The 16,206-nt window shown below is 39.6% G+C and overlaps 2 protein-coding genes across 3 annotated transcripts in view; both read left to right on the top strand.

Annotated features, from left to right (window-relative positions):
* LOC144573209 (cysteine-rich repeat secretory protein 55-like) overlaps positions 1-10,778 on the top strand; it is a 55,753-nt gene extending 44,975 nt beyond the window's left edge. The window contains exons 1-2 of one of the 2 annotated variants that reach the window (XM_078322925.1): positions 9,715-10,030; positions 10,146-10,778. In XM_078322925.1, the coding sequence (XP_078179051.1) occupies positions 9,728-10,030; positions 10,146-10,628 (786 nt within the window). In that variant the 5' untranslated portion in view covers positions 9,715-9,727 and the 3' untranslated portion in view covers positions 10,629-10,778. Of the gene's footprint in view, positions 1-9,714; positions 10,031-10,145 lie in introns of those variants that run through there. The other variant, XM_078322922.1, reaches the window with a different exon arrangement.
* A 2,821-nt stretch (positions 10,779-13,599) lies between these two features.
* On the top strand, positions 13,600-16,205 carry EMB2735 (embryo defective 2735). The gene is made up of 3 exons (XM_078323345.1): positions 13,600-13,745; positions 14,084-14,221; positions 15,459-16,205. The coding sequence occupies exon 3, from the start codon at positions 15,488-15,490 to the stop codon at positions 15,968-15,970; it is 483 nt and encodes a 160-aa protein (XP_078179471.1). The 5' UTR covers positions 13,600-13,745; positions 14,084-14,221; positions 15,459-15,487; the 3' UTR covers positions 15,971-16,205.
* The last annotated feature ends 1 nt before the right edge of the window (position 16,206 follows it).

Raw genomic sequence — 16,206 nt, 5'->3', positions numbered from 1 at the left:
CTTCCAAAAAATTACAATTTCTATACGATTTTTATATAAAATTGCCAAATCCGTGTACAATATGCAGTGTACAATGACCATTTTTGTAGTAGTGGGATAAGTACCACACTGACCTTTATTAATTGTAGGGCTTATGCCCAATATCTACAGCGGAGTGAACAGCAATCGGAGAGGCGAAGAACTTGTCAATGGTCAATGTTTCATGTATTAAAAAATTATATGGAGTATTTCATTTTAACTTATTTCAAGTTCAAACATAAAGCAAACATCAAGGAACCACTACAGAGGATAGTTGAACACTAGATGGTTGTATTTGTAGATGTTATACCCCTTGACCAGTACATGCATGCCAATGAAAATTGTGGTGTACTTAGTTTACATCATTAGCCCCTTGTTGTATGGCTTAGTTATTGCTACCTTATTATATGTACTTTTGGAGTTTAGACTCACAGAAGCTTGGTTTATAGCTTGGTTGTTGTGCTTATTATGAGTTACTTCGTTGGTTTTTAGTTATAAATGATATGCTGGTTGTTTTTTGATACTGCATATCTAAACTTATATGCTTTGGTATAACTCATCTTGTAATTATGATTTCATGATGAATAGAACGGACCTCGGCCCTTTTTAAAAAATAAAAATAAGATCAAACATAATTGCACTAATAAAATTGAATTTTGTTTTCCAACTCTATTTTCAGGTCCCACAGCAAGTATATGACTGGGAGTGTGGATACTACGTGATGAAGAATATGGATTACATCATCCGTGAAATCGCAAGTGATTTTTCAGAGGTATGTCAATTTGTTTCTATCATGCACTTAATTAATTATAAATGCACTATTATTAATATGTTTTCATTTAAATATGCAGTCTCCGCTACCACACCTTCCATACATTTACGCAGAATTGCACGAGGTTCGTGTCCGATGGTGCAGGTACTTCTTGGAATGGCAGCTTCCATTTTATAGGGAGGATATTTATTTATAAAAACTTTAGGTACATATATATGATGTACATTTTTGTGGGTACTAGCTAGCTAGAACAATTAATGGTTGTGTTTTGAAAGATCCATTTGGTATGTCCTGGGGGTTCTCTTAATTTGTTGTAATAGAACAGATGTGTTAATGAATGATGGTACGTGGGTTAATTTAGTGCTGTATTGTTCTCTATATATGTTTTGTTGATCTTCTATATTAATTATCTTGCTTAATTTGCTGCATGTTATTTGTATTCGATTTGGTGCTATATATATAGATCTAGAGAGAGATTATATATATATATAGAGAGAGAGAGAGAGTGACTAATGTTCATTCGAATGTATATGGCCCGAAATACACACGGTCCAAATTCGAGTTTTCAAAATCCAAACGGTCGATCCGAACCGTTCATCTTGTCCTCCATATTAATATGTGCTTGGAGACCAAATTTTACATTTTTCTGAATATTTTTACTATTTATTAAGTATTTTACAAAATTGTTGATCCAACGGTGGCTGCTGATTTTACTGTTTTGTGCAGCCACCGTTGGATCAACAATTTTGTAAAATACTTAATAAATAGTAAAAAAATTCAGAAAAATATAAAATTTGATCTCCAAGCACATATTAATATGGAGAACAAGATGAATGGTTCGGATCGACCGTTTGAATTTTGAAATTTCAAATTTGGACCGTGTGTATTTCGGGCCATATACATTCGAATGCACATTAGTCACTCTATATATATATATATTGCTATATAAAAATGGAGGCAAGCTCCTAATACAGGCATATATAATTAAATATATAAAAAGAAATCACTGACGGTCCAAAGTAATAACAGATAGCAAACTACGATATGCAAACGCCAACTCAAACACATCCGATGGTGTAATACACTTTTGCTAACGGCTAATAACACCCAGAGACGATGGTGTTTCTATTTTAACGGCATATATAACGGCCACAAATCTAATATTCCTGCCGGTCTCTAATTTCTAACTGATCGCGTTGGAGCTTAACGCCATCGGCTCGTACCGATGGCGTATGGGTACAAATTTTCTATCAGGGCGATATGCAACGGTTTGAAACCCGGTAGCGGAACGCGATTCTAACCGATATAAAAGTGTTTTTTTATAATACTGCTAGTAGTGGTAGAAAAAGTCCAAAATTTGATTCAAGGCTTGGGTTTTGAATTCCTAGCCAAACTTTTATATGCATTCCTGGCCATACTTTTCAGATGCCGACAGAATAATTCCTTAAATCTTGTTACGTACGTCACATAACACATCATCATTTAAGAACCAATCAGAAAAAGCAATTCTTTAATTACTCTGTGCAGACATTATTAAAAAGAATAATTATTTTAGTACCCGCGCTATAGTATCCACACTTACGAAAATAATGTATTATGGTCCCACTAATTATATAGTCTCAACTAATTATTATTCTAAAATCTCAGCAGTATCATTTCTCTATGGTCCTCACTAATTATATAGTTAACTTTTTGCAAGCTCCGCACTCGTTCTCGCGTCAACTTTTCTCTAATAAAAATAGTTGATTTCATTGGAATAAATACTTTAATGCATAAATATAAATACTTTCAATACTTATACATTAATGCTTTTAGTGGCATATGGAAAAAATGCTTAGATTTGTATACATTTGTAGTTATAAATACTTAGAAGATAAGATATTAACACTTAAAAAAATATTAATACTTTGATGCGTGACTTGTTATATATGATTATCACTTTTCGAGTTTCTCAATCATCCCCGCGTCAGCCTTTCTCTAACAAAAATAGTTGACCTCATACGTATAAATACTTCAGTGTATAAGCATAAATACTTTCAATACTTAGATATTAATACTTTCAGTGTCATATATAAAAAATACTTGCAAGTATAGGTATAAATACTTGTACGGCGAGATATAAATACTGCGCGACGACGAGTCTGAAAGTACATCATCATGAATCTCATTTGAAAGGAAAAATTGCGTAGGTATTAATAATATGAAAAAAAAAATTGTAGAGATTTTGCAGTCCCTGTAGGAAGTTATCTTTCTGCATTTAATTTTCGGTGGTCCCCCGCGAGTACAGTGCGGGTACAATGCTGTGGGTACTATTATCTTCGCGCTACAGTACCCGCACAATTTATAATTGTTCACCTCATAGCTATAAATACTTCCGTACATAAGTATAAATACTTCTATACATAGATATTAATACTTTAGGAAAAAAAATTCGAATTATATAATTTTTGTGAGCCCCACAAAAAGTTATTTTTTTTACATTTAATTTTCGGTGGTCTCCCCTGTAGGTACAGTGCGGGTACTGTAGCACGGGTACTGTTATCAGCTTCCTATTAAAAATTATTTTACGTTATTGAAATAATATATATATCAGATAATTGCATGCATATCCAAAGTCCGGATTCTCTGCATTAGTTCATCATTTGAGTTTGAATTAGGACCGTGTTAAAATTCGTATTAATATATAATTAACGAAATGGATTATTGAATTCAAATTCACCGGTACCTAATTAAGAGCATCCACATTTCTATACTTTTAGAGTTTCACTAGTTTTGTGTAAAAAAGGAGGATTATCTTTATTAATCAAGGGTTAGGCTTATATAGAGCCTTACAAACACTCTTACAAATAACCCCCTCAAACTATCCTAATACAAAGATAAACATAACAACACTCCCCCTCAAGATGAGCCTACGGACGAAAAATATCCACTAGGCCCATCTTGTCACATAGTCTCGACAAATCCAACGAACTAAGCCCTTTAGTGAGACAGTCAGCCACTTGCTCTCTAGTAGCTACATGTCCCAGCTCAAGTAACCCGCTATTCAGTTTTTCTTTGATGAAGAATCTGTCGATCTCCACATGCTTGGTCCTGTCATGCTGCACAGGGTTATTAGCAATGCTAATAGCTGACTTATTGTCGCACCACAGCTTCATTTGTGCCCCTTGGTCCATCTTGAGCTCCACCAACAGAGCTCTCAACCACATCATCTCTGCAACACCTAAAGCCATGGCCCTGTACTCTGCCTCGGCTGTGGACCTCGCAACTACCGACTGTTTCTTGCTCTTCCAGGAGACCAGATTGCCTCCTACAAACATGCAATATCCAGACGTGGACTTCCTATCATCGGCACAACTAGCCCAGTCTGAATCACAATATCCCTCAATATTCAAATGCCCATTCTTGCGAAAGATCAACCCCTTGCCTGGTGCACTCTTCAGGTATCTCAGGATCTGGTACACAGCATCCATGTGACCCTCCCTAGGGTCATGCATGTAGCGACTCACCACACTCACCGCAAAGGAGATGTCAGGACGAGTGTGGCTCAAATAGATCAATCGACCAACTAACCTCTGGTACCTCTCCTTATCAACTGGCTCTCCTGCCTCAGCACTTAGCTTAGACTTTTGATCGATCGGGGCCACCGCAGGCTTGCACCCTAGCATACCTGTCTCTGTGAGCAAATCCAGCACATACTTCCTTTGAGACAAAACAATCCCCTCTGCACCACGAGCTATCTCAATCCCAAGGAAGTATCTGAGTTGCCCCAAGTCTTTCACTTCAAACTCCTTACTCAACCTCTTCTTCAGTGATGCAATCTCACCCTCATCATCACCAGTGATAATCATGTCGTCCACATACACTGCCAGCATCGTAATGTGAACTCCATGTCGCCTAAAGAACACTGTATGGTCTGCATTGGTCTGCTGATACCCCATGCCTACCATAGCCCTCCTAAACCTGTCAAACCAGGCTCGAGGGGACTGCTTCAGCCCATAAAGAGATTTCTTGAGTCTGCACACCTTACCCTCAGTTTGTTTCGTGCCAAAACCCTGTGGGACCTCCATGTACACCTCCTCCAACAACTCGCCGTGAAGGAAGGCATTCTTCACATCAAGCTGATGTAACTTCCAACCCCCATTCGCTGCTAAGGAAACAAGTGTCCGCACTGTACTCATCTTCGCCACGGGTGCAAAAGTCTCATCATAGTCAATACCGTATGTCTGACTGTACCCCTTTGCCACCAACCGGGCCTTGTAACGCTCAACCCGACCCTCTGGGCTTTGCTTCACAGTGAAAACCCACTTGCATCCAACCGCCTTCTTTCCTGGTGGTAATGGCACAAGCGTCCAGGTTTTGTTCTTTGCGAGAGCCTCAAGTTCCTCAAGCATGGCGGCTTTCCACTTTGGATCCTCCTTAGCAACCTGCCAACACTTAGGAATAGAGACAATGTCCAGAGATGCAATGAATGCTCCATGTGCAGGTGAGATGTGAGAGTAAGAAACAAACTGGGCAATATCATGTGGGAAACCGTATCGATCAGGGGGAACTCCCGCATTGAGGCGAGAAGTCCTCCTTACCGACATGGGAGTGGGAGGAGTAGAGAGAGGAATCATATCACCTGTGTGCTCTGAGTCAGTGGATGGTGTCTCAGAAGTCGGGGTAGGAAGGGACAAGGGACTTGGCACAAGCGGCACTGTAGGCGCGGTATCCTCAACCTGCCTCCTTCTCCTCGTGTACACTCGCAGCTCCCCTTGAGCTTGAGTGCCACCATTATCGGGATCATCCCCGCCTCGTTCCGGCACCACAGCCGATTCCACAACAGTCGACTCCTCAACTGTTGGCGCGCAAGGGACATCGCTCACGCCCACCATCCTCCTCTCACTACCACTGCTACTCTCCCCCTCTCGCCTCATACCTCCAGTATCGAGCGAGTCTCCAAAAGGTGATGTAACCTGAGAGGAGTAGTATGGCTCATGCTCTCGAAATGTGACATCCATACTAACAAACAACCTCCTCTCCACGGGACTCCAGCATGTGTAGCCTTTTTGAGTGGCCGAGTACCCCACAAAGATACATTTGACCGCTCGCGGATCCAGTTTTCCCACATTTGGTCTGTTGTTCTGCACGAAACACACACAACCAAATACCTTCAAGGAGAGACTATCACTAATCTCACCTTTCAATAACTCAACCGGGGACTTCCACTCCAACACACGTGACGGCATCCTATTGATCAGTCTCGCAGCTGTCAGGACTGCCTGTCCCCACAAGTACTTTGGTACATTCATTGAGATCATCATGCTTCTCGCTACCTCAAGGAGATGCCTGTTCTTTCTTTCTGCCACTCCATTCTGCTCTGGTGTGTATGGGCACGTGGTCTGATGCAGGATTCCCTGGGAGGATAAGTATTCTCTGAACGCATTGTTCGTGTACTCTGTCCCATTGTCAGACCTCAATACCTTCACTATTGCCCCATATTGAGTCTGAGCCCCTTTGTGGAAATCTTTAAAACAAGCAAGCACATCATTCTTGTTTTTCATCAAATAAAGCCAAGTAGTACGAGAAAAGCAATCAATGAAAGACACAAAATATCGAAAACCATTAACAGAAGTTGTGGAACAAGGTCCCCACACATCAGAATGTATCAAATCAAAACTACAGGTGCTCCTACTACCTGTACTAACATACGAACTCCTGGTGTGCTTGCCAAGCTCACAAGCATCACAAACAAGTCTCTCTTTATTAGCTTTTTCAAACATAGCTGGATACAAACGACTCAAAAGACTAAAAGAAGAATGACCCATCCGCCTATGGTAGAGCAACAACAAGTCTTCCACACTACTCCTCACTCCTCCAGATCTCTCCACCACAGATGCGAGGGCTGAGTCCATCCCTTCTCTCTCAAGGAACCACAATCCGTTACGCCATGTGCCAGTCCCAAGCCTCTTGCCCGTTCCCTTCTCCTGGAAGATCACCTTGGGAATATCAAAAGAAACAACACATTTCAGTTGGAGGATAATAGCACTAATGGATAAGAGATTTACTGGAAAAGATGGAGCATGTAAAACATTGGACAAAGTCAAGGAGTCGGTACATCGCACGGTACCCTTACCCACTACGGGCTGGGCCGTACCATCGGCTGTCTGAACACTCTCAGGGACTGCCAGGTGAGTATAAGAAGAAAACTCCCCAACAGTACCCGTCACATGTCTGGAAGCACCAGAATCAATAATCCATGGTGAACTAACGGTGGATATAGAGGCAAGAGCATGGGTGTCACTAGTACCTGCAACTGAATGAGCATAAGTGGCAATGTTACCCGAGGTAGATGCATCCTCTGCCGCACCTTTTCCCTTCCTCCTAAGTAACTGGGAGTAGGCTCTCAAGAGCTCCTGATCCTCCGCAGAGAGCTCCTCATCCTGCGCACCCCCTTCATCCTCTTCTCCTGCTACCATCAGGTTTGCCCGGTAGCCCCCTCTTCCACCTCCTCTGCGGCCACGACCACGACCGCGCTCCCCAGACTGACCACGTCCACCAGAGTTCCTCCCCTTTGGTGGCTTAGTGCAAGCCGACTTCAGGTGGCCTATCTCTCCACAGTTGTAGCACTCCCGGGTCTCACCTCTAGACCTGGTACCACCTGAGTTGGAGACGGCTAGAGCTGACTTCACCCCTGGAAGTCCCCCTGCCCCGGTCTGGAGCCCGATCCGGGTCTCCTCCTGTATCATGGCCGAGACTGCCTCCTCCAGCGAGGGAATCTTCGGCTGAGCAAGTAACATCGCAGTCCTCTGCTCGAAGGCTGGGGCCAGACCTCTAAGGAACCCCATGGTCCTATCCTGCATGCAAGCCTCAGTCTTCCTGCACGCAGGATCAGGACAACACAACGTCCTCGTGCAGTAGTCATGATCCAGCCATAAGCGCTCCAGCTCTATGGCATACTGCTGCACAGTCCTCTCCCCCTGTACGCAAGCAGCAATCTCCCCCTTTATCTGATAAACCCTCAGGTTGTTCCCCACACCATCATACGTCTTCCTCAATTTTTCCCAGACACACTTCACATCCTCCATGCCATCAACATTGGCCGCGATCTCTCGAGTCATCGAGTTTAAGAGCCAGATGTACACCAACATGTGAGTGGACCTCCACTCATCCCTCGCTGGAGTACCCTCAGCTGGCTCAGCAATCGCTCCAGTCAAGTACCCCTCTAGTTTCCTCCCAACTAGAGTGTACCGCACCCGACGTGACCAGCTCAGATACGAACCTGGACCATCGAGTTTCACATCAATCGAGGGAAGCTCCACCCTTGGTGCTGGTGCAGGTGCTGGGGTTGGTTTCGGTGCAGTGTCACTAGAGGCAAAGCTAAATGCTCGCATCAACATTGCGATCTCATCACCATTCAGCTTCTCCAAGGCCTCTTTCATTGCTAAACCCATCTTCGAACCCTCACCTGCCATTGATCTGACTCTGATCTACACACAAGATTGAGTCAAATCCTCCTTCTTCCCCAAGACACAATCTCGAACCCGTAAGATCTAGAAAATCATTACCTCGAACCCCTTCCCTTTCCTTTTAACCCGATCTTGATCTCAAAACATCAAGATTCGAGTTTCAAACAACCCGATTAATACCCGTCTCTCGGGTATCGTGGGGTATAAACCCCCCCACGCCGGCCAAACAACAATCAACAAGAGAAATAGAGAGAAAAGAGAAGAGGATAGATCAAATCAAGAGAGAAAAGAAGAAGAAGAGATCAGATCAGATCAGATCTGTCACCAAAAACAGCCAAACGGAGATCAGATCAGATCTGTTACCAAGATAAAACAGCCAAAACGACTCACAAACAGCGGCTGGCGGAGCTCCAGCACCCCTGGCGGAGCACCAGCAGGGCCGGCGGAGCACCTGGCAACCCGGCGGACCCCTGGCAGAGCCGGCAGCCCCCTGGCGGAGCTGGCGGAGCCCCTGGCGGAGCTGGCAGAGGGCTGGCGGAGCCCCTGGAGGGCTGGCGGACCCCCTGGCGGAGCTGGCGGAGGCCTGGCGGAGGTCCGGTGGTGCTGGCGGAGGTGCTGGCTGTGCTGGCGGAGGTGCTGGCTGTGCTGGCGGAAGGTGGCTGCTGTTGCACGGTTTTTGACGCAAAACCCTAGATCTGAAAAGTGGCTCTGATACCAACTAGTTTTGTGTAAAAAAGGAGGATTATCTTTATTAATCAAGGGTTAGGCTTATATAGAGCCTTACAAACACTCTTACAAATAACCCCCTCAAACTATCCTAATACAAAGATAAACATAACAACAGTTTCTAATCTGATGTGTCAGTTTCTAATTTAGTTTTAGAGATGTGAGAGAGTTTTTTATTTAGAAACTATGCAGTAGAGTTTATTATTAAGAAACTGTTTATAAATTTCATGCTGACTGAATAATTGACTTAAATTATTTTTTTCTTTTTAATATATTGCTGACTTGACTTAATAAAAACTTTAAAATTAATTTCAAAAAAGAAACATTCTAAAGCATTGACTTTGTCGAGCATTGTTCAACAATCAATTAATTCAATAATCTAGAACTTTGACTTGATCTCTAATTAATATGTCAACCCAAAATTTCCACATGAGCCTCCGTCGATCGCGTGATATTTTTCTCAACAAAAATTCATTAGTGGTCAAGAAAACGGATCCGTATCCTCCCAGGTACCTGACTTAATACAATATGGCTCAGATTTACTATCAGCCGGTCAGGATTCGGGATGGCAGAGGGGCAAGATTATTTGTGCTTTGAGATGCGTGCTAATTCATTTTCAGACCGTCCGATTCAATTCTACTCAGTCAGGTAACCTGAGGGGATACGAATTCAAGAAAAACTGCAATGCTCCATACAGTCTTCCCCACCACTTAATTACTCCACTTCATATTTGTTATAAAATGGGGGTAACAAATCTTATAGTATGTACATTAAAACAATGGCACTTGTACTAAAACTATTTTTCTTCTCTCTTTTGCTCCCCTTGAGCTACTGTGCAGATCCTATAGCTCATTACTGTGCCCAGAACTTCACAAGTAATCAAACTCAAACCAACATAGACCAAGTTATATCAGACCTAAAAACCAAGGCCTCTATGGAGGGCTTCGCAGTCACCTCCTACGGCATAGGAAACAACACGATTTATGGCCTCGCGCAATGCAGAGGTGATGTCAGTACAAATGATTGCTCAGCTTGCCTTGCTAGCGCTGCTAAGCAGTTTAACGTGGTTTGTTTCTTTACAAACTTTTTCTTGTTATCTTAATGAAGTTTTTTTAATACAAGTAAATAACTGAATATGGTTATAAATTCTCTACGCTAATTCAAAAATGACACAAACACAGACATGCCCGAATCAATCAGATGCTAGGCTTTGGTACGACTACTGCTTCGTGCGGTATAGCACCGACAACTTTATCGGGCAGACTGATACTGGTTACTGGACGATCCTCTACAATACCCAGAACGCTACAAATCCCGATGCATTTGACAAGGCAGTCAGAAGGATAATGGGCAAAGTAAATGCAGATGCGGTGTCGGCCGGTAGCAACAGTCTTGGCCGTGAGAAGGCCAAATTCTCAATGTACGTAACCATCTACGCTTTGGCGCAGTGTACGAAGGATCTCCAGCCGATGCAGTGCGCGCAGTGTCTGTCGACAACTCTGCAGTGGTTTCCGATATACTGCTCGCATAGGCAGGGGTGTCAGGTGTTGTACAGCAGTTGCATGGTGCGGTACGAGATCTACCCGTTCTACTTCCCGCTTGATTATAGTGACACTGCAAATTCTGCGAAGAAGAACATTACCAAAATAGTGCATCCTCATTAGTTGCTGTTTTGTTCTTTATGTAATGATCGGTTATATATATACCGGTCATGACTTGAATATTTAGTGCTTTCATTAGTGTGCCAAGAATAAGATTGTTGATGATGCATACTTCACCACCATCCAAATATATATTTTATAAGTTTGATCTAATTATGTAAACTTTGGTCTCATCTATATATATATTTAAGTTTTTCGTCTGTTTTTTTTTATTAAAGATATTTACAGAAATATTTGAACTTCACACATTCACACAGCAAATCAGTCATACATTTTTCATTTTTATTTCCATTAATGGTGCACTAAGTGTAATTAAAATAAGGACTCTGGCTAGTATAACATCAGTGTCATTTCAGCCTATATAACATCAATGTCAAAACCTATCAAATCGAATTCAAATGATGAATCCAAACCGTTCAAACCGATCAAGTTCATTAGTTGTGCGTTTACATGAAAAATTTATAATGTTTCGAATTTATTTAGTATCAAGTCAAGCAGTCAAATATGTGAGTTTTTAAGCTAATTTTAATACATTCATTTTTCAACATTTTTACCGCTTGATTTCATACTAAAATAACTTGAAATATAAAAAAATTGCATGTAAACGCAAACTCATAAAGTAAATTGGCTTGAACGGTTTAGATTAGTCGTTTGAAGTCTATTCAATCAATTTTGATGTTAATGTCATATGACACTGATGTCATACTACTAGCCGAATCTAAAATAAGTTAAATAACTCTTTCAATATCTTTACTCTTTTTTTCCCAAAATGACAAAATACATATATAACTTTTTCAATACATGTACTTTTTTTTTCCCAAAATAACATATGAGGTCATAAGTTGAAAATATAAAGAAGGTAATTAAAAAAGCTGCTTTAAGAAAGAAAAATTTCAAATATGTACCGAACAAACCAAATTAATTAAACATGAGACAAAACTGTCGTCAGCTGTAACGATCATCTACTTTGTTTAAATAAATCACAAGTTGTTTAAATATGCTCACAAGTTGTAACGATCATCTACTTTGTTTAAATAAATCACAAGTTGTATATGTATATATATATATATATATAGAGTACGGCTAACGCGCTTCCTCTAGCATATGGGCGGAAATACTTCCGGTGGAAATTTGAAATTTCAAAATCTAAAAAGTCGATCTGAACCGTTCATCTCCTTCTCCATATTAATATCTGCTTGGAGACCAAATTTTACATTTTTCTGAAATTGTTTACTATTTATTAAGCCACTTTGAAAATCGCTGATCCAACGGTGGCTTAACAAAACAGTAAAATCATTGGATCAGCGATATTCAAAGTGGCTTAATAAATAGTAAAAAATTTCAGAAAAATGTAAAATTTGGTCTCCAAGCAGATATTAATATGGAGAAGAAGATGAACGGTTCATATCGACTTTTTGGATTTTGAAATTTCAAATTTTCACTGGAAGCATTTCGGCCAATATGCTAGAGGAAGCGCGTTAGCCGTACTCTATATATATATATATATATTTATATAAATATAAAGAAGGTAATTAAAAAAGCGGCTTTAAGAAAGAAAAATTTCAAATATGTACCGAACAAACCAAATTAATTAAACATGAGACAAAACTGTCGTCAGCTGTAACGATCATCTACTTTGTTTAAATAAATCACAAGTTGTATATATATATATATATATATATATATATATATGCTCACAAGATGGAATTCACATCCTCTGCAATACCAGAGAGGATACGAATCCCACAAGATGGGGTCAATTTTAGACATTTTAGTCGATGAAATTTGTCTACATCAGATCGACTCTTGTCAAAAACACGATAGTCTCAAAAATGTATATATATTTCATGAAATTATATAAGTGGACGATCCACTTAAAATAATACATTATAAGCCACGATAAGAGGCCAGAATTTCTTGAAATATCCCTGTTTTCAGTATAACGGACAATTGTTTTGTTAAACCTATCAACAGATACCACATGCTTTATATATACATTGTGGATAACTTTCTTTTTAAGATATTTGTTTATTAGCGGTCCATTGTTTTAAAGTAGAATCGACAATCTATTTAAAATATCAAAGATTTGTGACTCATGACATTTATTCATATATCAATGCCAGCTGCTGTCAAGCTTTAGAAAAAAAAAAAGATATTTATTAATATAAAAAAAAGTTATAATTAAAAACTTACTAATAAGTACAATAAAAAATCTTTGATATATGAGATCATTTTACTTGACGATTTATGAAAATTATGGATGTTTTTTTGGTAAATGTCATAATTACCCTTTATGAATTTCATGTAAGAGAGAAATTTACCTCTAAAAGTCATCTATAGTAATTGCCAATTCATATTTACACAAGGGGGATTTCATTTCATGTACACCCTTCAAAAACATCATCAAACTTCTGTAAATAATAGTCGGCCCACGGCCCAAAAAATAAAGCACAAGATATTCTAAAACCCAGTTCTTGATTAGGCCCATATTTGATTTCAGCCCACACCTCCCCATACACAATGTTAAACCCAACAAAAGGGCCCACCAACCATTAATCCCTGTCCGAGTTTTTCCTCTTCCAAATCTCTTTGAATTCTCTCGAAATTATTAAGCCCTCCCAATTCCCATCGGACTTAGCTCCGCACCCATTCTCTCCGCCTACTCTCTCTGTCTCACTGCTAACTGCTAAGCGTGGCGGCACAAGCTGAGCAAAGCAAGTCAACGCGTGGCTGCTGACAAGCGTAGACTTGAATACCTCCTTTCCTGGTACTGAATTGCCTCCTTTTATTTTGTTAGGTTTCAGCCAGTGACGAAGCTGATGTATAACAGGCGTAGCCACTTATCTATTCCTGATTTTTTTTTTTTTTTTTTTTTTAGGACCGGACCTTTTTATGGATTTGCCTAGCCCAGATACCTCAGAATTCAGAACCCAAAGCCCATAAGCAGAGGCCAGATCAATTAAAAAAAAAAATACTCTCAAGCCTCCGCTAGCAGAGAGCCAGAGCAACGCGATACTGCGCGAGAAAAGGACCGTCGCCTGCGCGAAGAAGAAAGAGCGGCGCGCCGCCTGTGCCAGCCCGCCTGTACCCGCTAGCTCTAGCCGCCTCTACTGCTGTTCGGTAAATCCCCTTCTACTGTTGCCTTTGTGTGGTAAATTGCTACATTACCAGTACTAGATTGAATAGGTTTGAACTTTGAACTGTAATTTAAGGCTAATGAATTTAATTCACTGTAAAGTTGGATTCTTTACAGGGTTCCCTTTTCACCGAATATCATTTCATAGCTTTTTCTACTTGTTTGTCTCTAATTGATTTTCTCTGAATTCTGATTCTCTCTGACCTTTTGTTGGTGTCTAGCTTTGTTTTAGAGGTGTTCTTCCATGTTAGTTCCCCTCTTTCTACACTTTTTATTCTAGTTTTGTTTTACTTTTTTAAGATTTTTTTTTTTTATTATTCAGTAAATGGCTCTCTTATCAGCTTGATCAACTAGAAAGAAACGCTGTTGGAATTAAAATTGGTGCAAGTGAAGAATTCTCAAGCTCAATTCCAGCTTATGGGGACCTGTTTTGGATATTGGAATACAAATTATATTTCAGGTTAGAATATTTGAATATCATTCTTTATCTGATTATTTATCAATTTCAATTTTTCATTTGTCTATATTGCAAATAACTCTATGAACATGCGTTAGAGTAGTTGCTTTAATTCCCTTTTGTGTTCATAATTTTTTTTTTCAAAGTACTGCTTATGGTTAGGGTTCGTCGCCATTACAGAGATGAATTAGGTTCTGAATTGTTTGAATTGTAAAAGAATATTTATTATAAATTTTTTACTTAGTTGAAACCTTTGATGTTCATTTATATTATCTTCACTTCTTGTTTATTTTAATTGATGATGTAATTTTATATTATGTTAAAAAAAATTTTGCAACTATATATGTTTGCCTACCCCTAACAAAAATCCTAGCTTCGCCACTGGTTTCAGCCATTAATGGCTAGACCTGATCTGGGATTGACTTGAACCATTAGTGTTGAATATAGATAATAGTTAGATCAATGTACAAAATACTCTGGATTAGCTGGCATTTGTCTTTTTATTGTTGTATTTTGTTTCACTCAAGATCACTGTTGATACTACTGTTGCTTGATATTTGATTGAAATTGGGACTCAAAACTGGAGTTCAATGAGTCATGAAATCCAAACTCAGTTGCAATTACAAAACTATTTTCCAAACTGAACATTTTTTAATTATTCTCTTAATAATCTGCATAATAAATGAAATTTAATCAAATAGTTTACTTCCCTTATAAATATTGATCGTGTGTAATGACTGTCAATTGTAGTCTCAAAATCTCATTCCTATTACTGGTTAGTACAAGGTCATATCAATCTTAATTGTTCAATGGATGGTTTATTCTGAGGTTATGAGATTATATAGACTCTACCAAGGCTGGCACCAGTCCTTTATACGGTGAATTGAACTATTATGGTCATTTTCCCAGTACATTTAGGAGATTTCCTAGTACTGCCAGGGGCTGTTTAGGAATAATCAGTATATTTATTATTGGTCTGGTATTTTCTGATAGGAATTTTTTTCCAATAAACAGATACTAATGTGGTATTTTTTTTTTTAAATTAGTATTGTGGTACTTTTTTTGCTAAATATTATTTTTTTCAGTATTGGGTACTAACCGGATGCTTTTCTGTAAACTTTTGGTGCTGATCCATTTCTGTTAGATTCACAATCATATATAATATACTAAAGTATTCCATGCATCTGTTCTCACATCTTGAGAACTTCAATTAATCTTGGCTTCATATTTTTCATAACAGGAGAGTTTTAATTCCGCTGAACAATCAACATGAAGCTGAGGGTAGTATGTCGAAAATTATATGACTACATAAGGTACGACCTAAAAGAAATTGCCTTCCCTTCCTCGCTTCCTGATCCGCCAAGCTACAAACCAAAGCCAAAACTCACAACAAAAGAAAAATGGTATGTCTTAAAAGAAGCTTCTAGACTCTACGCAGCCAGCTGGGTGCGAGATATCGGGCCCGAACTCAGGCCTAGAGAGCACAAAGAGAAGGCTGCAGATAAACAGGATAGTTCCAAGCAGGAGATCGAGATGTCCCTTTTGGAAGAGCTGGCAGTGGCAGCAAGGGGTGGAATGGAGACACTGAGGCCCACGTTGCAAAGAGTGTATATGACACGCGCTTCAGCGTACAGAGATGCACTACGGGCTTTTATTGAAGGGTATCAGGAGGGGATCAAGCAGGTAATGGAAGAGAAAGAGAAGAGTGAAAAAGGTGAGAATGAAGGGGATAAAACCAGCAAGTCAGTTTAACGTTTTCTCACTTTTTGTAATATTTTTCTGTGAATTAACAATTTGCTGTTCGTTATTAATATAATAGAAGAGGCCTAGAGGGTTAGAATAAATATGAAGAAAATGACGAAAACTAGCTTTAGTACTTGTTTATGTTTCAGAAGGTTATGGTTAAAGTGCATATGAGTTTTTTATTTGTTAGGTTTGAATATAATGTGCTTTGATTTTCTGTGCAAGTGCTTTTTTTTAGGTTGTCT

This window comes from Carex rostrata, chromosome 21 (assembly GCF_964058835.1).
Source record: "Carex rostrata chromosome 21, lpCarRost1.2, whole genome shotgun sequence".
NCBI lineage: Eukaryota > Viridiplantae > Streptophyta > Magnoliopsida > Poales > Cyperaceae > Carex > Carex rostrata.
This window is presented reverse-complemented; position numbering and strand designations above follow the sequence as displayed.

What these genes read in the sequence shown, in the direction of transcription:
- EMB2735 (XM_078323345.1), top strand. Translation starts at nt 15,488, where the DNA reads ATGAAGCTGAGGGTAGTATGTCGAAAATTATATGACTACATAAGGTAC.